This window comes from Monodon monoceros, unplaced genomic scaffold (genome assembly GCF_005190385.1).
Source record: "Monodon monoceros isolate NGI ecotype Baffin Bay Population unplaced genomic scaffold, NGI_Narwhal_1 Super_Scaffold_5, whole genome shotgun sequence".
In the NCBI taxonomy this organism is placed as follows: Eukaryota; Metazoa; Chordata; class Mammalia; order Artiodactyla; family Monodontidae; genus Monodon; species Monodon monoceros.
Genome location: NW_021703782.1, coordinates 24,112,014 through 24,136,584, shown reverse-complemented (window position 1 = coordinate 24,136,584; position 24,571 = coordinate 24,112,014). Strand labels below are relative to the sequence as shown.

At 39.0% G+C, this 24,571-nt stretch overlaps 2 protein-coding genes across 4 annotated transcripts in view; one reads left to right on the top strand and one right to left on the bottom strand.

Moving 5' to 3' along the window:
* ECM2 (extracellular matrix protein 2) overlaps nucleotides 1-11,336 on the top strand; it is a 36,803-nt gene extending 25,467 nt beyond the window's left edge. The window contains exons 7-11 of one of the 3 annotated variants that reach the window (XM_029201714.1): nucleotides 2,428-2,585; nucleotides 4,739-4,878; nucleotides 6,233-6,559; nucleotides 9,901-9,951; nucleotides 10,166-10,260. In XM_029201714.1, the coding sequence (XP_029057547.1) occupies nucleotides 2,428-2,585; nucleotides 4,739-4,878; nucleotides 6,233-6,559; nucleotides 9,901-9,916 (641 nt within the window). In that variant the 3' untranslated portion in view covers nucleotides 9,917-9,951; nucleotides 10,166-10,260. Of the gene's footprint in view, nucleotides 1-2,427; nucleotides 2,586-4,738; nucleotides 4,879-6,232; nucleotides 6,560-9,900; nucleotides 9,952-10,165 lie in introns of all 3 variants that reach the window. The other 2 variants (XM_029201716.1, XM_029201715.1) reach the window with 2 other exon arrangements.
* CENPP (centromere protein P) overlaps nucleotides 1-24,571 on the bottom strand; it is a 230,689-nt gene that overhangs the window by 79,210 nt on the left and 126,908 nt on the right. The gene's annotated exons all lie outside the window — the stretch shown is intronic.

Below are 24,571 nucleotides of genomic sequence, written 5' to 3'. Positions count from 1 at the left end.
TCAACAACCTTCATCCCCTCTTGCATATGGCCCACTCCAGGGCTGGTCTCTTTCCTACTCCTGAGCACATCCATGTGGGTTCATGCTTCCATGAGTTCACCTGGCTGCCTCACCCTCCCATGTCTACCTACATCTTTCTGTCTTGAGAATCTAGCCCCACTCACACTTCCGTACCACTCAGGTATACACTGCCACCTCCTCCTTGTCATGTTCTAGAATCTATGATCTGTACTCCTGATGGTAGTATCTTTTGTTTATCCTTAGACTATGTTTTACTTCTCTGATATGCCTAAGAGTAGGATCTGAGTTGCACAGAGCATTTCAGTGCAGTACCCATGACTTGAGCTGCATATGAAAACATCCCCTATTCTGAAAATTTTGGCCACTGAACAAACTCCAAAGTTACACCCTGAATGTCTGACTCAGATACCTCTGGGTATCTTCACTGCTGAGCTGTCCATTTTCCTTTAAGTTTCCAGTTGATTTGGTCATACCACTCCTGAGGCCAGTAGAAACAATTTAGAAAAATCTTGTTTGTAAAAAGGCCTTTCTTGGTAGCTCAATCTGAATGTGTGGAGAATTTTTGATCATTCTCCTTTCAAAACGTCCATCTGGCTGCACTGTCTGCCAAGAGTGAACACTGTGATGGGAATTCACTGCTAAAACTCTCTTGTTCAGAGACTGAGGGTTTGCCAGGCAGAGAGTGCTCCTTCAGTGTCCTGGAAAAAGGAACCACCCATTGCATTACATTCCTCATACATCCTTGATTATGCTGCCATTTCATACCTGTCCGTCTTTGCAAATACTTCGAATGACCCTCTACAACCTTCTACTTCTCATCTGCCTGCGTTCCAAGTCCCTGCTTGGCCATTGGTTCCTCTGTGGGGTGCCCTGGCCCCCCAACTCCCTCCTCTGGCTTCTGTTCCTTATACAAACTTTCCTTTCCATTCTGTACATTCTTGACTTCCTTTGTCATAGATTAATTGACAATAAATGCATGGGTTTATTTCTGGGCTCTCTATTCTGTCCCATTGATCTATGGGTCTGTTTTTGTGCCAGTACCACACTGTTTCAATTACTGTAGGTTTGTACTATAGCTTGAAACCAGGGAGTGTGATATCTCCAGCTTTGTTCTTCTTTCTCAAGATTGTTTTGGCTATTTGGGGTCTTCTGCGTTTCCATACAAATTTTAGAATTATTTGTTCTAGTTCTGTGCAAAAGGGTATTTTGATAGGGATTGAACTGAATCTGTAGACTGCCTTAGGGAGTATGGTCATTTTAACAGTATTAATTCTTCCAGTCCATGTACAAGGTATATCTTTCCATTTGTTTGTGTTGCCTTCAATCAGTTTTTTTTTTTCATGAATGTCTCTTGGTTTTCTGAGTACAGGTCTTTTATCTTCCTGTTTAGATTTATTCTGAGTACAGGTCTTTATTCTTTTTGATGCAATTGGAAATGGGATTGTTTTCTTAATTTCTCTTTCTGATAGTTTGTTGTTAGTGTATAGAAACTCAACAGATTTCTGTATATTAATTTTGTATCCTGAAACTTTACTAAATTCATGTACTAGTTCTAATAGTTTTTTGGTGGCAGTCTCTAGGATTTTCTGTATATAGTATCATGTTGCCTGTAGTGGCAATTTTACTTCTTCCTTTCCAACTTGGATTCCTTTCACTTCTTTTCCTGTCTGATTGCTGTGGCTAGAACTTCCAACACAATGTTGAATAAAAGTGGTGAGTTTGGGCATCCCTGTTTTATTCCTGATCTTAGAGGAAATGCTTTCAGCTTTTCACCGTTCAGTATGAAACTGGCTGTAGGTTTGTCTTATATGTTGAAGTATGTTCCCTCTATACCCACTTTGTTGAGAGTTTTTATCACAAATGGATGTTAAATTTTGTCAAAAAAGCTTTTTCTGCATCTATAATAAAAGATCATTTGACATTTATTCTTCAATTTGTTAAGGTGGTGTATCACATTGATTTTTATTGTGGATATTAAACCATCCTTGCATCCCTGGGATAAATCCCACTTGATCTTTTTGAATTTGGTTTGCCAATATTTTGTTGAGGTTTTTTGCATATACATTCTTCAGTGATATTTGCCTATACTTTTTTCTTTTTTTGTGTGTGTGGTGTTTTGGTTTTTGTATGAGGGTTACAAACTTTCATCATACAGCACAACAGTGATTTCTCTACAGGTCTGCCTCTCCTAGACCATGCATTCAGCATTGAGTCCTGGCTTATCTGAGCATTTGGGATTTGCAAAGTACTAGGGAAAAGGCTCTAAGGGGGTAGGGGGATACAAATAAAGAAGCTACAACATCAGTCCTCCAAATAAACTGAACATTTCACATGACATTTTGAAAGCCTATAGAAATTACATGGTTTTAGTTATCCTAATGTCCCAATAATTTTATCTTTTTATAGACTTAAATCAATTGGTCACCTTAGAATTGGAAGGAAACAGTCTCAGTGAAACTAATGTCAATTCTTTAGCTTTCAAACCTTTGAAGAGCCTATCCTACCTGCGTCTGGGAAGAAATAAATTTAGAATTATACCACAGGGTCTTCCTGCTTCTATTGAGGTACCAATATCTTACTTATAATATTTTATATTTTAAATACAGTACACTATGACAAAACAAACAATATATTTTAAAAGGTTATTGTGATGCATATTAAACTCAATAGTTTTGGTGCTATATACAGAATTTACTATACTTTGAGCACTGTTTTCAAACAATACAAAATTATGAGTCAAAATTATAACTACTAGTAGAAAATCTTGATAAAGCGAAAATTGGTTCTGCCGACGGCTCTTGGGGAGAGAACAGGCAAGATGAACTGAGTATTCAAACAGAAACTATAACTTGCAAAAAGTACCTTGACTTGCAAAACTGTCTCAAACTGGAACTGTGACATTCATCCCAGTCTGTTCCACCCAGAGTCCCACATGGACTAGCAGTGACCCTGTGAAGATGGACAAGATTTGCAGAGAAGGCTGCTGACTGTGCCAGCAGCACCCACCCCCACCCCCTTCCCACAGCTTACTAGTTCTAACTAGCTCCTACCAAGGGCCCAAGCACTGTTGTGTCTCCATCCCCTCTGGAGACACTCCCTGCTGCCCAAGTGTGTGGTCTCTCTTGCTACAAGGAACACACTTAACTAAGGGGGGACTCTGGGGGTCTTCCCTGCTGAGTGTACGCCCCAGCTTCCTGCATTAAGAGGCCTGGCAGATCCAGCTGACTCCTAGGCCACCTCCTCTGAGCTCTGTTTCTGCCGCATACACAATCAGACAGCAGGACGAAGCTTCCCACTGCTGTGGATGCAGTGAGCCAAGAGAGGGCCATTAATCTCAATATGATACTGCTGCTACCACAGCCACCATGCTTCCTCTTCCTACTTCCAGATTAAGACAGACCTTTAGAATTTACCAAAATTGTAAAGATTGAGGTTCTATAACCTGGCTTTACCTCAGAATCACTTGGATTCTAAAGAAATACAGATTCCTGGACCTATCCCAGACATGCTAAATCAGGTTCTTTGGAGAATGGGGTCAACAATTTATATTTAAAAAATTAAAATCTGAAATAGATAATGCATGCACACAGTAAAACACACACACAACACTTGAATAGTACAAAAGAGCAATGTGTCTCTATTCCACGTCTGACCCTCTCATCCCTGGTTTCTCTTTCCAAAGACCCTCTCGCTAGCTTCTTGGGAGGTGCTGTCCATGCAAGTACATGTACTGTGAATCCTTCCAATGCACTGCTTCACAGCTGCAGTTTCAACGTATAAATGAGTGTGCTCTGATTTAGGTTGGAATTTATACTTTAAAAAGCTCATGAGTGATTCTAACATACAATCAAGTTTAGGAACCACTGATCTAGTTCACCCCTAAATATGTAGGAAGGTAAAAGCAAAAAGCTAAAAATCACTTTACTCACTTCCAACAATACCAAAATTAAATGACAAAGAGGGGGAAATTACTACAACAGGAATAGAAAGTTGCTCTGAATATATATACCAATTTTACTTCTGAATTCCAACAAGATCCCTGAGTGAAAAATTCCTTGTAATGCCAAATGAATTTAACTTGAAGGCAGCTAGCTGTTGAAAACTTACTAATGGTTCTAGCAAACTTCACCCTGATGTTAAATGAAGGCTCTTAATTAACTGTTAATTAAAGTAATTATAATACATACAAATCTAAAAAATGTGAGCCTAAAACAATTACAGACAGCATGGACTGGTAGGAAGCAGGCTGACCTAAGCTGGGGCCAGCCAGCATGAGTTTCCCTCATGTATTAGCTGTGTAACCTTGCAAACATCTTGCCATCTCTCCAGGCCTGAGTTTCTCTACTGCTAAATGGTGATAATTTCTACTTATTTCCTACTTTCTAGGATCTTGAAGCCCAAATGAAATAATTTATGTGAATAAGTTTTGTAAATTAGAAAGCTTTATACAATTATTATGGTATGCTATATCATATATCATTTTATGGTTAAAAAATAATTAAATAAAATTCATTTATTCCATAACCATGACAGATAGTACATTTTATTTTACTAGTTAGAAAATCTGACAACTTAAAAATATGAACTCATTTTGAAGTGCTGCAAGACTCTTTAGCTAACACTAGTGACAACAGTCTATAACCTGATTTTAATTCTGTGAGATTGAATATATTTATCAACTAATATGAAAAAAATAAGTCTCTTCTCTTAATTATAGGAATTATACCTAGAAAATAACCAAATTGAAGAAATAACTGAAATTTCTTTTAATCATACCAGAAAGATCAATGTCATTGTACTACGTTATAATAAAATTGAAGAAAATAGAATTGCTCCTTTAGCCTGGATAAATCAAGAGTAAGTACATGCTACAATCTGACTTTCTTAGATGATTTCTTTCCTTTGCCATTATTAAACAGGGTATGAACATGGGCAAGTGAGGGAGGTGACAGCATTCTTTCTTAGTGAACCTCCCCCTACATAAAACTTGGCTATTTGCATAGACTTCAAACCACTCATGATATGACTGATGTTAGGACGGCCATGGTCACTGCTGCTGGGGACACCCTACAGTGTGCAAGTGCTAAGCCCAAGCAGTGTGACCTTAGGTCTGATCACTGTTCTGCTCTCTGCTGACCTCACAGGCAGTCATGAAGTTTAAGTGAGATAATCCCCTACCCATAGTGAGGAAAGAAGCTGCCCTCCTCCCGCTTTCTCCCTCACCATTAGGTGGAAGCACCAGCATTCACTGTTCTATACCACACTGTCTTCATTCCTTCAAACTATTTCTCTATTTCAAGTGCTACAAAACAGACTAAAGAATGCCTGACCCAACAGCAGAAGCAAAAAGCAGAGCCCATCCTCCTGGAGAGGAATCAGTGGCCCCAGGCTGTAGCCTCAGTGAAGGGCAAAGTGTGGAGGCCTTGCTCATCAGGAAGGAGAGGATTAGCTACACAGGGAAGCAGGGTCAGGCCCTGGCAGCAGCTGCATCAGAGCAAATCTAGAGTCATGTGGTGAGGGAATGAGGGATCTGAGTGGCACCATGGGGACAGGCATCTTTCAGAAGCAGGACAGAGATGAAGAGGCCTTGAGGGCCAATTAGGTTCAGCAGGATGTGGCAGTGGCAGGGCAACTGAGTCTTCATCAGGTGAAAAGTCTTCATGGGGTGGGCAGAAGCCGCAGGTAAGGCTCTGAAAAAAGCCAGATAGTTTACCACATTTCCCAGATCTTCTGGCTTATTAACAACCTTTTCTAGATGCCTCATTCTCACCCCAAGTCTCAGGTCCCAGGTCATCAGATCAAATGTGGAACAAGAATGCAAAAACCCCTCAACACTGCTACTTTCTTGCTGGAACCAGAGATGATTTTAGGGTTTGATGTCAGCTAGGACTCTGGACTTCATTTCTGATACAAGTTTGACCTTAGAGATATTTGGGGGACCTCTTTGGGTCTCAGCATTACCCCTGGGATATGAGTTTTTCTCTCTGAACTCTGGTGCTCCTCTATTAGAGAAGAACTCAAGCAGCTGTGTGGTACCCGGGTAAGAGCACTAGCCTTGCAGCCAGACCACCATACAGCCACACTTGCACTGGGAATCATTACAGCACACTGAGTACTGGCAGGAAAATGGACAAGCATCTTGACTGGCTTGTCAAAACTTAGAGCTTACAGTCACTGCCCTGAAGTCCCCACTCTGTTTACTCTTTTCTAGAAATCTAGAATCAATTGACCTCTCCTACAACAAGCTCTACCACGTCCCCTCCTATCTACCCAAGTCGCTGCTGCACCTTGTGCTCATCGGCAACCAGATAGAGCGCATCCCTGGCTTTGTGTTTGGTCACATGGAACCAGGCCTGGAATACCTGTACCTGTCATTTAATAAACTTGTGGATGATGGCATAGACCAAGTTTCCTTCTATGGGGCTTATCATTCTCTGCGAGAGCTGTTTCTGGATCATAATGAATTAAAATCTATACCACCTGGGGTACAAGAAATGAAAGCACTACATTTTCTGAGATTGAACAACAACAAGATACGGTAAATTCTGGCCTTTTCAAGTATCCATTTAAATTGTCATGGGTGACAAAATATAGGATTAAACAACAATGACATGATGTCTGGAATTTAAAGAAAAAAGTGACAAGAGGTTGCATTAAACAAGATTGGCAAATGTTAATGATTGTTGAAGCTGGATGATAATAGGTATGTAAGGAATCATTATAGTGTTTTTTCTACTTTTCTATGTATGCAAACTTCCATAGTAAAAAAATGTAAAAATAGAGTATGATTATATAATACCTAGAACCTTAGAGGCATGTTCAAATGAGGCTTCAATGCAGTAGACTATGGTGCTAATCCCACCTCCATATGTAATTTCAAACACTGTAATCTGCAGAACACAAAGCCTAAGTATATGCTAAAATTAAAATTGCTTCTATCAAGATTTTTCTGAAGACAAAATTCTGAATAAATTTATTGACACTCAGCTCCCTCACTTCTGAGGATACATTTTTCTGTGTGTGTTCCGTCTGCTGACAGAGTCATCACCCCTGCCTAGAAAGTATGAATGTCTCAAGAATTAATCTGGAACGCTTTGTTAGTGCAGCCAACGAGGGAGGCAGATTCCAGAGCTCTGTGGTCCTGTCCTTGGAGATTATACCCCTTACTCTTTTACCTGTCTCTACATTTCCAAACACAAACTCCTGAAAAATAAAACAAAGAAAGAGTCAAAAGTATATAGGGGAAGAGGTGGGGATGGGAAAGGCTTTAAAGATTCAGAGTCAAAATTTTTGGGCCAAAATAATTCCTAGGTCATGCTTATATGCTTCCTATTGCACTGCATCAGGAGGCATACAATAACTGTTCCATTCTGGTGGGATTTAGGCGGTCACGGCCTGATATCTCCATTATAACCTTTCTCCTCCACCACTGAACCAATGGTTTTTTCACTCACAGATGCTTATTGCTTGCATCTGTTATTTCCTTAGGGGTAATAAAATGGTGAATTTCTATTTTTGTCATTCTTTCCACATTTTATAGCTGGACTTCCTCTGTAAATAATATTCTCTTTTCAATTAGGGCAACTTTGTTACTCTGAAAGGTAGGCTCAGTTCTTTCCTTTAAACTGCCTAGCAGAGTAAGAAGTTGGTTACAGATTTGTAACTGTGTGAGGTGATGGATGTTACCTAAACTTACGGTGGTGATCATTTCAAACACATACACATACATCAAATCATTACGTTGTACACTTTAAACTAATACAATGTTATGCCAATCTTTATAAAACTGGAAAAAATTATATATATGCATTAAACATGAAGGAAAAGGACTATAAAATATATTAAAATTTTAACAGTGGCTGTCTCAGGATAAAAAGGAAGTTGGTGCCTAAATATTTTTGCTTTATTAATTTGTTTTTGGCTTCCTCTCTTTCTCTGGAGAATCAATATGAACTTATGGCTTTATATATTAAGAATGTTTCAATCAACTGCAATCATTGTTCTTAAACTGTCCCATCTTTGGCCAATGGTAGCCCTTCGAGTTGGTTCCTGTGTCCTTGGATAGGCCTCTGTAGATCTTGAATGGCTCACTTTTATATTCCCCACTACAGCCCGATGCCAGCCTTCTTCCAAAGAGCCCTAGCTCCTCTCACTGGGGAATCATGTTCAGAGGCCCCAATCTGGGCACCAGGCATCTTCCTTTCAAATGTGTCGTTATTGTTTCAAGGCCTTTCAGTGGACTGCCAGAAATACGTATTTTGTGAAGAAAAAAAAATGAGTTCATACTGATATTCCCAAGTCAAATTTAATGTTATAGAGAAGTCCTTCTGTTTTAAACTTGCTTATCTTACACTGAAAATCTAGGTTCCCAACAATAACTTATATTTACTATAAACAATAGTTTCAAAATGATAATACCATTATTACAACTAACAACAAAAGTATTTAATTAAGTTTTTATGTTTTTAGTAGTTCTACTTGTCCTAAGAATATATTCCATGAAGGATGTATAGCTTAAATACAGAAGTTTTCTCTGTAACAATAGGTCAACAACTTAATATTCAGATAGGTCTTTAATTTGCTTTGGCTTTTAGGAATTGCTACTTTCTATATAATATTTTTCTATGCCTGTCCCTTATACCATACTCCACCCTTTCCCACAGGTTAAGTTTTTTAAAATTTATTTTTGGCTGCACTGGGTCTTCATTGCTGTGCACGGGCTTTCTCTAGTTGTGGTGAGCGGGGGCTACTCTTTGTTGCAGTGCGCAGGCTTCTCATTGCAGTGGCTTTTCTTGTTGCGGAGCATGGGCTCTAGGCGCGTGGGCTTCAGTAGTTGTGGCATGCAGGCTCTAAAGCACAGGCTCAGCAGTTGTGGCGCACGGGCTTAGTTGCTCCGCGGCATGTGGGATCTTCCCGGACCAGGGCTCGAACCCATGTCCCCTGCATTAGCAGGCGGATTCTTAACCACTGCGCCACCAGGGAAGCCCCTAAACTTTTAAATTAATTTCCCATTGATGATCCCAGTGTTATTTTTTTAAAATATAAGCATACATACATGCATTCATATTCCCCACTGCCTCTCACAATTATTATACAAATTATTACACCAAACGATTATTATTTTTTTCTCTCTGGAAAGAGTGTATATTTTTCTGTTCTTCACTTTTAAAAATTATCAGTATATCCTGGATATCACTCCATATCAGTATGTAGAGAATTTCCTCATTCCTTTTTACAGTTGAATAGTATTCCACTATATGGACATTTTATTCAACCAGTTCCTTATTGATAGACATTTGATTGTTTCCATTTTTTTATACTATAAATAATGCCACAACGTACAACTCTGTTCAAATGTAATTTTGTATTTTTCCAATCTAACTTTGGGATAGATCCCTAGAAGTGGGATTGCTGAGTGAAAGGTATAAAATACACATGTAATTTTGCTAGATACTGCCAAATTCCTATCCATGGGGCTGTACTGTTTTGAATTTCCTTCAGTGATGTTTGATCCTATAGAGCCTCATCATCAGAACATGTTAATGAACTTTTGGATTTTTCTGGGAGGGCGTTGGGCAAATCTGGTAAGTGAGAGTGGTATGCCAGTATCATTTCAATTTACATCTTTCTTATCATGAATGAAATTAAGCATCATGTTTACATGCCATTTCATTTTCTCTTCTGTAAACTGGTTACCCAGGTATCTTTTTTTTTTTTTTTCTCATTTCCCTCTCCTCCTAGGTTTTTAGGTCTTTGTATATTAGCCCTTTATCAGTAATATAAATTGCAAATACTTTCTCCTAGTTTGTGATTTGTCTTTTAACTTTGCATTAAAAAAAAAAACAAACCTGTAGTCAATTTATTAATCTTTTCTTTTAGTGCATCTGGTTTTTGAGTCACACATAGGAAGATTTTTCCCCCACTCCCAGGGTATGACCATGTTTTATTCTACTATTCTATGGCTTCATTTTTTCACATGTAGATCTTTGACATATTTGAAATTTTTTCGGGTGTATAAGAAAAGGATCCAATTTTATTTTAAAAACAAAAGAGTTTTTAAAACAAATGTAAAATTTAACTCCTAAATTATGAAGGCAGAATATTACTTGGATCATTTATGACTTGCATGTCTATTTTTCCTTAGGAATATTCTTCCAGAACAAATTTGCAATTCTGCAGAAGATGATGATTCAACCCTGGAACATCTTCATCTTGAAAACAACTATATTAAAACAAGAGAAATATCATCCTACGCATTTTCATGCATAAGATCATATTCAAGTGTCATTCTTAAACCACAAAATATCAAGTAATTCCACGTTTTTCTTTGTCATTTGTAAATTATACTCACATATCTGTTTCAGTAGCATCTTTCATCAATAAGAGAGATATAATGTCATGTTATTCTTAGTATCATTATGCTAGCCAACCTGATTCGCCAATGCACACAAGAACAACCAAAGACATATCTACAAGGTTTAGTCTTCTGGCAGTTTTAGTGAAGGTTTCAGTTTTACACTCTAGAAAGAGGCCATCTCATTGCACAGTTTTCTCATGAGAATAGGATGTTGTGTGCTACTGAACTAGACTGGAAGAATCTGGAACAAAATAAGCATGTCCTTTACAACAGATCTTAGTATTGCTATTAGCTAAGAACTCCCTAAGTCCTTTTAAAAATTATGTATATTATGGTTCAAGACCAAGAAGTTGATAACAGGAAAAAATAATAGGTAGAATTTATGAACTAGTGTTCTGTTTATTATTCTACTGTTAAAGCAATAATTTATTAATTTTCTATAAGACCCTATGATACAATTACTGGTATAAATAAACTTAATTATTGTCTTAGCTTTAGTTCCTTCTATTAATTACACGTGTGGAATTGAAACACTACTATAAAGTTAATTTCCTGGTTTTGAGAATTGTACTATGGCTAAGTATGTGGTTATTAACATTAGGGGAAGCTGGGAGAAGTGTATATGTGAATTCTATATGATTTTTGTAATTTTTCTGCAAGTCTAAAATTTCTCTGTAAGTCTAAAAAGTTTAACAGTATTTTAAGATCACCCTCATTATTCTTTGCTCAAGATCAAAAGATTTTATGGGAAGCAGTGGAGTTTGCTTAAAATATATGTTAATTTTCCTTGACTAAGCCTTGTAAATGTAAACCTAATGCATAAATTAAAAAAAATGTTTGCTCCTCTGGTCATTGTTAGTACCTCTTTTCTTTGCCCTAATTTGCTCAAATGTATCCTTTTACTCAGTTCAATTTAACATAAAGCTATTAGTATTCACTATGTACTAGACCCTAACAAAACCATATAATATATTAAAATTTTCATTATATAATGATCTTTTATCTTTATTTCTAAAGTAATTTGTAAAAGACACATACAGAAACCACATTGACTTTTCTTGTTACTCTCAGTTTTGTACCTTGAAAAAACACCAGATTAGGAACTTAAGTTCTAGTCTTGGCCCCCTTGGGCAGGTTACTCTAATTTTTCAAACTTCAGTTATTCAATCCTTTAATAGTTCTCTCACTATCCTCAGAACCTTCCAGCCCCACTTCACAGGGTCATTATGAGAACCAGAGAATAAAAAGCATCTAGGAAGTGTGGTATGCACGGTGAGTATACTTATAATTGCCAACATTTCATATAAAATTGACAGCAACCAGCATATTCAACCAAAGTTGATTATTATCTGGACAGCTTTCAAAATGTGTAAGTTTGATTTATCCCCTTTAAGCTAATGTTATTTCTAAGCCCCTTTTCTTAATATCTAGGTTTCTGAGATTACAAAATGAACAAGAATAATAATATGATACAAACTGTTAGAATCAAGGGTCAAAGGCTTAAGCCAAGTTGCTAAGAAGAGAAATAAAATCCTATGGAATAAAAGTTGAGATTTATAACTAGTTTAGGAATGTAGAAGCATTGCTAATTTAAACTGGCCAAGTTGAATGTAAGAGACAGATGAAAACAAGAAGATATGGTTATTCATTTAATCAACAAGAACCCTTGTGCAATGCTTCTTGCTGTGTGAATATAAATGCATTGACATAAGTGGTTTAAGGCAACCTAAACAGTAAACAAAATTAGTGTCAGAGGGGACTCAAACTGAATAAGGTGAGTCAAAAGAATTAGCATCCTGGACAACACAGACGAATACTGAAACACTCCAGCATTCATTTCTCACTCTGACTTTAATCAGATGTGTCCCAGGTGCTGTTCTACAGAGACAGGGATGAATAGATCAGATGAGGTCTCTGCTCTCTGGCAATGCATGCTGCGTTAGGGGCAATAAGCAGGAAATCAAATAGACAATCAAATCAACAGGCCAAGTGTAATGAAGTCAGCAGAACAGGGTGGTGATGCAATGAAGCATGCTGAGTTCCTGAGGCCCCTCTGCCTGGGCCTGGGGGTACTCCCAGATCGTGGGTTTCTAGAGTGTGCAAACAGCACAAGTTGCAGTAAGACACAGCAATCCCTGGAAGCCTTGGAGTAACACCAGGCCCAGGAACACACTGAGACCCTATTGTGCACTCAGGGACACCCTGTTGGGAGCAGAATCTCTAGAAAGGCTAAAAATCAGAATGACTGATGAAAGCTTTGTTTTTAAGTTGTAAGATGCTTTTATTTCTGATTTTATAATTTAAAATATAAAATATATCTAGCATTGAACTTGTTTGCTTTGAAACTTCATCATACTCTGGATAGAAGCTTTAATTCCATTTTTAAAAATGTGATAAATGTCCATATAGCAAACATTGTTCATGATATATAATGTTTAAAATAAAGAGGTGCTCTGTTTGGCTTCAGAAATATGCTGTAATTACTAATACATATGTACACGAAGGAAATCCTGGCCCAGCTATGGTCTGAAAATATTAATGGTGTGTCATCTTTGCACATAAGTACGAGGAGTACTAACTAACTTTTCAATTTTGAGATTTGGCTTATTGTAGATTAAAATATTTCAAAAAGCACTAAAGGTAAGATGTGGTTAAAGAAACATATAGCCTAGAATCATAAGGAAATAATTACACCAGGAATCAGGACACCTGGGAGCCCATCTTGGTCTCCAATAATTATGTAGTCATTTTACTTTTCTGAGATCACTTGATTCAATTATAAAATAGCATGCTGTGTGAATATAAATGCATTGATGAACACATCAGTGGTTTTCAAGCATGGCTCATTAGGAGTTCATGGTGCCCTGGGGTGGAAGTGTCCCTAAAGAGGAAGTACACAGACTCTCTTCAGACAAAACAGCTTTGCTACCATCAGGAAGGGTTAGCTGCCACTGTTCCTGCCTGCCTCCCTAACCACCCTTATTTCTTGAAACCAGTAGACAAGGTACTATATAAATGACACATCAAGTTTTAAGAATCATAAGGAATATTCAGCCAAAGTCCCTGGTCCTTATCCTCTGCTCAGCTCCTCCCACACTTTCAGAGAACTTCACTGGAGAGCTCTGGTCTGAAGAAACGCTTCTCAGGTATGCAGATTACAGCTGCCTGGACACAGCCAACCTCTGAGTATGCCAGGGCAAGGAAGTTTAGTAGATGTGTCTGTTCCTTTGGAGCTCCTAGGGTGGGATCAGCCCTGAGCACTTCTGCCACAACCAAAGACTACTGACCTCCAACCTGAAACACCCTGAAAGGCAGTCAGCATGAGTACGTGTTCTGTAGGACAGGCACAACATGGCACAGTGCTGTAGCGTGCACAGACTGGGCTCACATCCTCGTCTCTGTCAGACTGTGTCACTCCCTATGGAGAAGGCAGGTCAGGATGACCCCAGCATCCTGAGGGTGAGTGTGTGGCGCTTGGGAATGACAGGGAGTAGGTGGCTGAGTCTGGACTTAACATGCATCTTCTGAATGAAGACCACAAAGTGGAAAGTCTGGACACCTGAGAGTGCGTATGGCACACCTCTGAGGGTGCAGCGCACCTGGTTTGGCAGGTGCTGCCAACAGGAGCGAGAAGATACAACAATCTCTCCTTGGGCTTGTATTGTCAAATGACTCTACACACATCCCTTAGGAGTCAGGCTTGTGAGGTTAAAGTTAACTACTCTTAGGGATGACTGCTTTTATTAACATGGAAAACACCACCCACTACACTAGTTGAAATCTGCCCCTGTTCTGCATGGACACCACTAAGAGCAGTGAGGATGACACCCCATTCACACATAAGAATGTGATTATTCCAATAACTGTTCAAACTATGTAGTATAAACCTTTAAATTCATTGGGAAGTGTTAATAAATTATAATGCTTGTTTCAAGATAATTTTAGATTTGGTAAGTGAGTGGAAATTTAAGCCACAGATGATGGGTATATAGCTAAAGGATAAAATCCCAAATTTTTACTGGTGCCACACATTATGTTAAGCATAATGCTGTGTGCTATAGGCAAAAATGGCTTCCCTGAATTGACAAATTTAAATCAGGAGTAATAAAGGAAGCCTGTGGTATATACGATACGGGAAATAACTAGCACTGAGTTTGGAGAAGAAAAGATCAACAGGCTTGAGCTGGGCCTTGAAATAGGATTTGAATCAGTCGAGGGGGAAGGAATGACTGACTAAAAGAGGCATGAGCCAAGCATAGTTGAGGTTCACCAGTGGAGGAAAGATTATACAGGAAATAAGAGGCCTGGGACGGCTTGGAAGGCCAGCAAGAAGAGACCAGACTTACTGTGATGAGCAATGTAGTGCACCACCAAAAAACTCTGAAGGGAGGAGTATGTCATGAAAGCAATGGTTTCAGGAAGGAAAAAGAGCCACCACTGTAATAATCTAGAAACAGAATAAGTGGGACCCACACAGCACAGGTGACAGGAAGAAGAAGCAAGAACAGGAATAGGTATGACAGAGAGTTTGAAAGAAAGAAAAAAATATCTACATTCTCATCGTGGAGATTAAGTCTGAGGGCAAGTTTGCCATAATTAGTGACCACCTGTGGTCTTCTGAGGGGCTCAATCTCAGAAGGACATTATGAGCCATGAATAACTGAGAATATATTAAAAATAAAATGAACTGATTAAATGTAAAAAGAAAGAAAGAGAATAAAAGAAAAGAGAAGAACTATTAGTGGATAGTGATCTACCATGTAAGGGACACACACAAAGAGAAAAGGAGACAAAAAGGAGAACTGCTCTGAGTCTCATTGATACTGCTGAGAAGCTGTAAGAAAGGGACAGTTTGGGTGAGAATATGCTGAAGTTGGGAGGGGGGGGTGGTCACCATGGAATTCAGGCAGGAGGGTGGGAATGCACTCAGCTGGAGTGGAATCCAAAGGAAAGGATACACATTGAGGGGCAGGTGAAGAGAAGGGCAGGGGAGTGGAACCCTAATGAGCACCGACTTCCAATTTCAAGGGGAGCAAGTACACCATAAGTCTCCATCTGACTTGAGCCATATGATCTGATCTCAAGGAGCTTCCAAGGCACAAGACAAGCTGTGCTTAGAAGCCCAGCTCCCTGGGAAGTGACCCCTCCCTTCGGCACTCGGCATGTGTTCCACCAACCTCATGAAAGACAGATCTGGTATTATGAGTTAGGTCTGCATTGATTATTTCTTTGCATGTGGGGTGTTGTACGGTAGATGGGTAGGAGGTGTATCTTGTTTTCCCCAAAAGACTGTAAAACTTAGAAGAAGAGAGACAATTCATTTCTTGGATCCCTGCATTCTGTGTACAAAGTAGGTACTAAAATGACTGTTGATTCCTCAGTCTAAACAATCAGCTCATGAGTTGTCCAAAGTTGATCTTAATACTACTCCTAAACAAAACAAAAAGAAATCTGCAAAATTTAAGGATTTTTAAAGGAAAAGCAATAAATATTTATAAAGGGTCATAAAATTAATAAGGAATAATTTCTCATTAATATTTCCTGACATGGACATTAGAAGACACAGAGTATATTTTATAAAAAATTAAGTCATGCTTTGACAACTGGTAATACTTAGTAATCAACTGATTGTTCTCCATAACAGCAACTTTGACAATGTTTTCCAAAGCCATCATTTAAACATGAATTACTAGGTTCATAGATGCTGACATAAAAGAATGCAATACTCATGTTCTGCTGTTTAAGTGAAACCTCAAAGGGCTGGAAAAACCCTCTAGGATATCTATTCCATCTCTTTCCCTTATTTAGAAAACAGAAAGTTTCCTCATAGGAGAAGTACTTACAAATTGGTGATAAATGAATTATTCAACTGTCCATAGTTGAATTCAGACTCTCAGTCAAATTAAAATTCAAAAATATTAAAAGTACTTATGAAAACAGAAGTTTCTGGCCAGCTCTAACATATACCAGATGACTCCAGGGGCCCTTAAACCCTAGAAGTCTGTGAAACAGGAGGTCCACCTCTTGAAATGAAAAAACAAGAACGAGTATCTTGGGTCTGAACTGGAATCCTTATTAGCTGTGGGCTTGGTCAAGTTACTTAGACTCTGATTTCCAGTTTCCTTGCCCATGAAATTGAGGAGAACATCTGCCTACCAAGGCTGCTGGGAAGGTTAAATAAGGTGATGTCCATGACAGTACTGAGCACAGGGTGGACGTCAGATGAGTGTCCATTCCTTCATGGATAGGCACTGGGAAACCAGCAGGTAGGAAGGTTCAGTGACTTGCTCAAGGCTGCCAAGTCTCATAATATGGTAGATATTAATTATTAAAGGACATTGATTCCTTAGATTGTGATATACAGTGGAAAAAGGAGTGGACCTATTACAGCAGGGCAGGAGTCAGCAAATGCTCTCTGTAGACGGCTGCACTCAAGTGGGACTCTGCAGTCATGTCAGCGTCTCTCTTGAGCTTGGCAGTCTTTGTGCTGTGTCACTGCATGCTCATATCCATCACACAGAACAGAATGAAACTAGCTTAGAACAAGGGCTAAGCAAGGGCTCGAGCCTTACCTGAGCAAGGGCTCTCTAAACACAGAGTAAAACCAGGACTCACAGAATCTAAACTACTTATTGTCATAGATATGGCAATAGTTTAGAAGCAGATTAAAAAAAAATCCTGATTATAGGAAACAAAAGTAATTCTAACTTATAAGTGTGATTCACTGTAATAATATAACACCAAAAAGGGAGAAAAACTGTATTTAAAATAGCCAAACTAGAAGAATATTTGATCAGTAAACCTGTCCTGCAGATGGATTCCTACCTCAGAGATAACCCACAAGTGGGTCTACAGGGATACAGTAAGAGTCTGCGTGTAAGCCTTGGCCAGGTGCGGCATGCTCTGGGCAGATGGTTCTCCTGGGGAGTTTAAGTATTTACTATCCTTATAAACATCAGCTCTGATTAAACCTACTCCAACAGACCCAGAGGCATTTGTGAAAGATTTTCAGAGAAACTAAAATCTACTGTAAACAGTATAGATATGTGTATATAGATATATAGATAGATATCTATATATCTATATCTATCTATATCTATCTATCTATATAGATATAGATACATTTCATCCTATATGTCTTAAACAACGCTTTGGCATATTAACGTATTACTCACATGTCGTTGCTTCAACATGCTGTACAGGAACAGTTGAAACTATAAGTCATGTTGGAATTTGGTCTGTCACACACTGTTATGTGCAAAGAGGTGAATGTTTCTAACTAGATTAATAGAGCTTAGTGATTATACAACTAAAAAATAAAGGCATGACTGTTTCTTCTTTGACATTATATTTCCCTTTCTACATGAAAATGGATTAAAAAATTTACAGTCTAGCATATTTTTCCCTTTGCACAAAATATGAAGAATGTGAATCCACACAAGGGAAAGCAGACTGCATTAAAAATAACATATGATTGCACTAAACACATATTAGTTTGGAAAAGAAAAGGAATACATCATGCTATTAGAATGTCATGGTGTGTTTCTAAGTAACAGAATCCCTGTGGTCAAATAAACTTACATTGAACTATCAGCTGATATAAGCAAATCTTTTTATAAATTGGAATCTGCTGAAGGTTCATTTGCTTTACATAAGTTGAGAATTACATTCACAATTACCAAATTTATACATGAACTGTCTGAAATGCTAACTAGTATGTAGACACTCAAAATAAAGAATGCATTATAAATTGTAAATCTACTCTAGGTCAGTAGTTCTTAACTATTTGAAGGATGGACCCCTCCCTTGGAGGATATGATAGAAGCTATGATGGACCTTCTATGCAGAAAAATACACATATACAAACACTCTGCATGTATCAAAAGACTCATAAAACCCATCCTAAATCCTCTAGGGATTCTTGTACAATAGCTAAGAATCTGTAGGTAGAGTAACACCTTAATTAACTTCAAATAAATTTTACATGTAAATATTTCGCTAGAGTTAAAGATAAATCAGAGTTAAAATTAATTTAAGGCAAATTGCCTTATTCCCCACAACTATTTAGCATTTATTTAGCAATATTTTTATGGCCATAGAAAAGTTGAAAGAATACAGTGAACATCTACATATTCTTCACCTACATTCACCAATTAATATTTTGTCATCTTCATTTTATCTTTTTCACTCTTTCCATATCCCTGTCTATACATATATATGTATTTGTGGGGTACAGGGGCTGGACCATCTGAATGTAAGTTGCAGATATCATGTCACCCTAGTACTTCAGTATAAGTCTCCTAAGAACAAGGACATTTTCTTACATAACCATGAGACAATGATAACATTCTCTCACATTATCAAACCTCAGAAATTTAACATCGATTCAGTTTCAACATACAGTCCATATTCAGATTTTCCCAACTGTCCCAACAATGTCCTAAATTGCTGTGCGTGTGGTATGTGTATATGTGGCTCAAGATCTAATCAGAGTTCACTTGCCTTTAGTCTCCTATAAACTAGAGTAGAAATTCTCTGCCTATGTTTTCACCCCTTCACTTTTTGAAGGGTCCAAGCCAGCTATCATGTAGAATGTCCCCTAATATGTATTCGTCTGATTGTTTCCTTACGATTAGATTTAGGTGAAACGTTTTCGCCAAGAATCCCACATAGGTGATGTCATGTACTTCCTTTTGTATCATATCAGGAGGCACAAAATGTCGGGCTGGCGTGTTATTGGTGATGCTGAGACATTGGTTAAGGTAGTGTCTTCATCTCCTTGTAATTAAGAAATATCCTGCAAGGTAAGACTTTAGGTCTGTGTGAATATCTTGCCATCCAATAACCTTTCACTTAGTGGTTTTAGCTCCCATCTTTGCCTAAGTCAGTGACTATGTTGGAGGTTTCACAGTGGTGATTTTCTAACTCTGTGATTCCTTCTGTACTCATTAGTTAGCATTCCTCTACAGAAAAAGCTATGATCCTTTTGGCCCTCTTCCCTCTGTTATAAAAAGGATTTTGCATTTGATGTGCTATAATCCATTGCCATTCTTATTTGAGGTATTCAAACTATGCCTTCACCTAGCTTCTATGTTCTGTTCACAGTCCTCAGTAATCTCTGAGTGCTTTTGTGCCTGCTGGTATGATGAAATGTTGCAGGCACACTTTACAGATTCCCTGGCCCTGATCTATTACTTGACATTTTTCTCAGGGGCCTTGCTCCTTCTAATGAAAAACGGCCCTTAGAAACACAGATCTGGAAGTTAGATGCGCTCCCTGCTTTTAGGTCTTCTCAGTTAAAAGAGCCTGGAAATTTATTTAAAACAAAACCATTACTTGCACCCATTCCTGAAAGCAAACTGGCCTTTGAGGCATTACTTAAAAATATTTGATACCTACATTTTTATTATAAATTCAACTCAATCCATTTTAAATGACAATTTATGGCATTAATTCATCTTCAGAGCAAAACATCCAACAGGATGATGACAGGAGCTCAGCCTGCAAGTTGCAGAAGCAAGTCCTTACCAGCACAGGGTATAGAAGAATGGGAACTGAGAACCAGGAACCAGAAGCCCATTTGAAGAAGGTTGCTGCCATGAGCTCAGCCAATTGCTGGAACTGCACAGGAATTCAGGGCCTGTTTTGTCAAACTGAGTTTTTAAGATATGGTAAATTTAGACTTTGATATAAAATTTCCTGGTTTTTAAAAATACCATATGCTCCAAACAAACCATATCTGTGGGCTGAATACTGCCCATGGGTCATGATCTACTGTATAAAGTCAATTCTCATTATAAACCACAGAGCCTAGTCCACCATGAAGGATGCTTGAACATTCAAAACAACCCATAAAATCATATCAAACCCATGAATTCACTTCTTTCAGAAGTTTTTGTGAATGCCTACTATATACAACCTCTGTTATGCATAAAGAGCATACATTATTTACATCCTAGGATTTGATGGTCTAGAACATTCTTGAACTAGGTATTTGGAAGGCACATCCCCTCATTCCCTCAGGGTTTCCCTGACAATCCCCCATCCCATTTTGCTTTTCTTCATGGCACTTAACACCGTTCTTTGAATAAACGGATGGACAAAATTTTCCTTGTAATTTCTACTATGAGAGACTAGTACACAATCCATTCCAATGTACTCAGAAGGTTAAGGTAAACAGGGGAGGAAGCACCAGATACCAGCTGACAAACATCATAAAACTCAATCGTCCTAGTGATACTTGAGCTCGGGAAGGTGTCTCATGCGACCACAGTCACCCCTACTCCTCACCCACTGGAGTTTTAATTTGCATGAGATGATTTCTAAGGTCCTTTCCAGTTCTCATTTGTTTGGGCTTTGACCACTGTTCTCCATTTCTACATTAGCAGAAGGTCAGGAAAGGGTCTTAAAAATTATATGCAAGCGTGGCTTAAGCAATTTATTTTTATTTTCATCATGATTGGAATATACTGGGCCATGCAAGAAATTTGTGTTGATGTTCCTTTTATGCAATCAATGTTTCTGTTCATAAAATGTCAGTAGAGCGAATATTACTTTTCTAATTTTGAAACTTATTGCAGTTTATTAGTGCAGATTATTAACTTAGTGCAGATTATTCATGATTCCCAAAGACACTGTTTGATATAGTAACACTAATTCTCCAGTATTTAGACCAAGGCCCAATGAAGCAAAAGCCAAACAATAGAAAACAAACATGTAGAAAAGAATTAGGTCCCCTTCATAGGACCCTTATAGGAACCAAAAAAGGAAGATTTTTTCCTCACAATACTCTAAGGAAGAGGAGGTACACTGATGTGTCTGGAATGACAACCCGCAAAGGTGTGGAGAAAAAACTCCAGTTTATATCCAAATGGTGTGTTTGTGCACGCTGGGCTATCTCTGCAGTTGTGAGGTAAAGCTTCCCACCTGCAGCTCCAAGACTGTGGGAGGGGTTTTGGGCCCTGGGCTGTACCTCTAGTCACAATGTCAGCAGAATAGGGTGAATAAGCCAGAAAGACCACCTGCATCTTGGCATTATACTCCAGGGCCCATTTCTTTCCCTAAGCCTTCTGACTAAAGAGCACAACAACATGCTGGAGGAAGATAAGCTCAGGGCTCACAAGTGAGGAGAGGAGAGAGGCTGCAACACATCTTTAGAAAAACAATCTCACAGGAAGTGCCTCCCAGCTCTCTAGACAAGGTGGCAGAACCCTGCCTAGACGGGTGGTCGCGGGGCAGATGCCATGACTGAGAGGTGAGGAGAGGCTGGTAGAATGATGTGGGAGAGGAACACTGTGTGAGCACAGGCAAAGGTAGAGAGTGGGAGGCACACATCCCACTGAGAGGAGGCGCTGCCACTCAGCCCCAGCCAAGTGTTGCCATGCAAAAACAGGAGCCACCCAGTGGCAAGGCTTTACTTATCAAGAGAAGTTGAAACTTCATATTTTTTTTTTTTTTTTTTGCGGTACGCGGGCCTCTCACTGTTTTGGCCTCTCCCGTTGCGAAGCACAGGCTCCGGACACGCAGGCTCAGCGGCCATGGTTCACGGGCCCAGCCGCTCCGCGGCATGTGGGACCCTCCCAGACCAGGGCACGAACCCGTGTCCCCTGCATCGGCAGGCGGACTCTCAACCACTGCGCCACCAGGGAGGCCCCATAATTTTTTAAAAATATTTATTTTATTTATTTTTTTGGCTGCGTTGGGTCTTCATTGCTGCGTGTGGGCTTTCTCTAGTTGCAGCAAGTGGGGGCTACTCTTCACTGCGGTGCACGGGCTTCTCATTGCAGTGCCTTCTCTCATTGCAGAGCACAGACTCTAGGCGCGTGGGCTTTAGTAGTTGCAGCATGCGGGCTCAGCAGTTGTGGCTCACGGGCTCTAGAGCACAGGCTCAGTAGTTGTGGCGCATGGGTTCAGTTGCTCCACAGCATGTGGGATCTTCCCGGACCAGGGCTTGAACCCCTGTCCCCTGCATTGGCAGGCAGATTCTTAACCACTGAGCCACAAGGGAAGCCCCACAATTTTTAAATATAGAGCAATTCTACCTGACAGAAACACATACACATGAGCCTCAAATGACAGATCAAGGAATGCTTAAAAGTTCATAGCTACACTCCAAATGGAAATTAACCCAGTTGAATGAATATATATATATATGTGAATATACATATAAAATATATAATTTCTGGCATATTCATACAGAAGAATGTTATATAATATGGGTATACCTTGGAGATATTGCAGGTTTTGTTCCAGACCACTGTGATAAAGTAAATATTTCAATAAAGTAAGTTACACGAACTTATGGGTTTCCCAGTGCACTATACTGTGATCTATTAAGTGTGCAGTATCATTCTGTCTTAGAAAAAAAGAACAAAACTTAATTTAAAAGATTTTATTGCTAAAAAATGCTAACCATCGTCTGAGCCTTCTGCAAGTTGTAGTAGTAATATCAAAGACCACTGATCATAGATCACCATAACAAATATAATAACAAAGGAAAAGTTTGAAATATTGCAAATTACCAAAATGTGACACAGAGACATGAAGTGAGCAAATGCTGTTGGAAAAATGGCACCAATAGATTTGCTCGACACAGGGTTGCCACAAACCTTCAGTTTGTCAAAAAACACAGCATCTATGAAATGCAATAAAGTGAAGTGCAATACAAGAAGGTATGCTTATAATGAGAATGAACAAACTATTGCTAACCACAATGACCTGGATGGATCTCTAAAACATAACGTTGAATGAAGAAAGCCAGACTCAGAAGAGAATGCACTGTATATATAAAGTTCAGAAAGCTATGGTTTTTGAAGTCAGACAGCAGCCTCCTCTGAAGACAGAGTGATTCTGAAGGGTCCAGGAGTGCTGGGATTTCTTGATTAGGTGTTTGTGAAAATTAATTGAGCTGTACCATTACAATGTTTATTTTTTTGTAATGTATACTTCAGTTAAAAGTTAAAAAAACAAAACAAAACACTGTGAAGGACACAGATTTCTGCCCAAGGAGCTTCTCATTTATGGCCACTGCTTTGATGGAGCTCAGGTTAATAAAATCCAGTTCAACACTCACGATGTCCCAATTCATCAAGGTAACAGACAAATGTTTCGAACTAAACATAACTGAATAAATGGGAACATGAGCATTATAACCAAACAGAAGGCCTGCCAAACCTCAGGTGCTGCACCCAGGGCAGGCCTAAAGCTCTGCAGAGGCCAGCATACGGGACTGTCTGATGTGAGGGCCACAGAAGTATATTTTATTTAAGTGGGGGCTGGGTGTCCTGCACATTGGAGGCACAGTACTTTTTCTATGGCTTGCTTCAACATGTGCCATTTCTCTGGGAATCAGGAACAAACGACAGTCAGATTCTTTGTGTCAGGAGAGACCAGACTCTGCTAAACTACTGGAAACACGCTTTGCAAACAGGCTGGCCCCCAAATCTGCACGTCATGAAGATGCTAGTTTGGCGTTACCTAGTACTTAGGTACCCAGACTTAGAAAAATGTCCTCTTGAAGGATAATGTCTTAATTGATGTGGGAATTGGGCATTCTCTCAGGCCTAATTGTGAATGTTGTCTTCCTGCTCCCATGTCCTCCCTAAATGCTATGTGGTCATAGGTGATATTCTCTTGAAAAGTGAAGGTCCAAGCAGGCTTCACCTGTATCCTTGCATCAATGTCTGTATCACAGCATATAGGCTGGGGCCAGAAGCATTATATAGGGCCTGGTCTGCAGTTCCCCTGACATGCCTGTGGCAGGGCCAAAAGCTTTTAAAGAAATTCTTGAGACGTATGCTTGATGTAACAGCTTCAGTCATCAGAAGAAAATTAACAGCATGGCTCCTTTCTTAGGTACATCTGGAGATTGGGTTTACATTTCAATAATGTACTCTTTCAGTATTCCTTCCTAAAACTGATAAATATTTTGTTAGTCTATATAGAGTGAGTGATTTTTAAATTTGTAACTTATAAGTATTCATTCATTTAAGAATTTCATATTTTTTTCAAATCAGGTATTTCTTGAATGGCTTTGACTGCACTTTCAATGGCCAGTTGCCATGAATTATTAAACTCTCTCTTTTTTTTCTTCAGAATCTTCCAGTAGACGTCTAGAGTTTAGCTAGAAGTCTTGGCTACGATACAAACAGTGATGGAAAACATATGAGCAGTAACAAGTTTTAATCTCGCTTC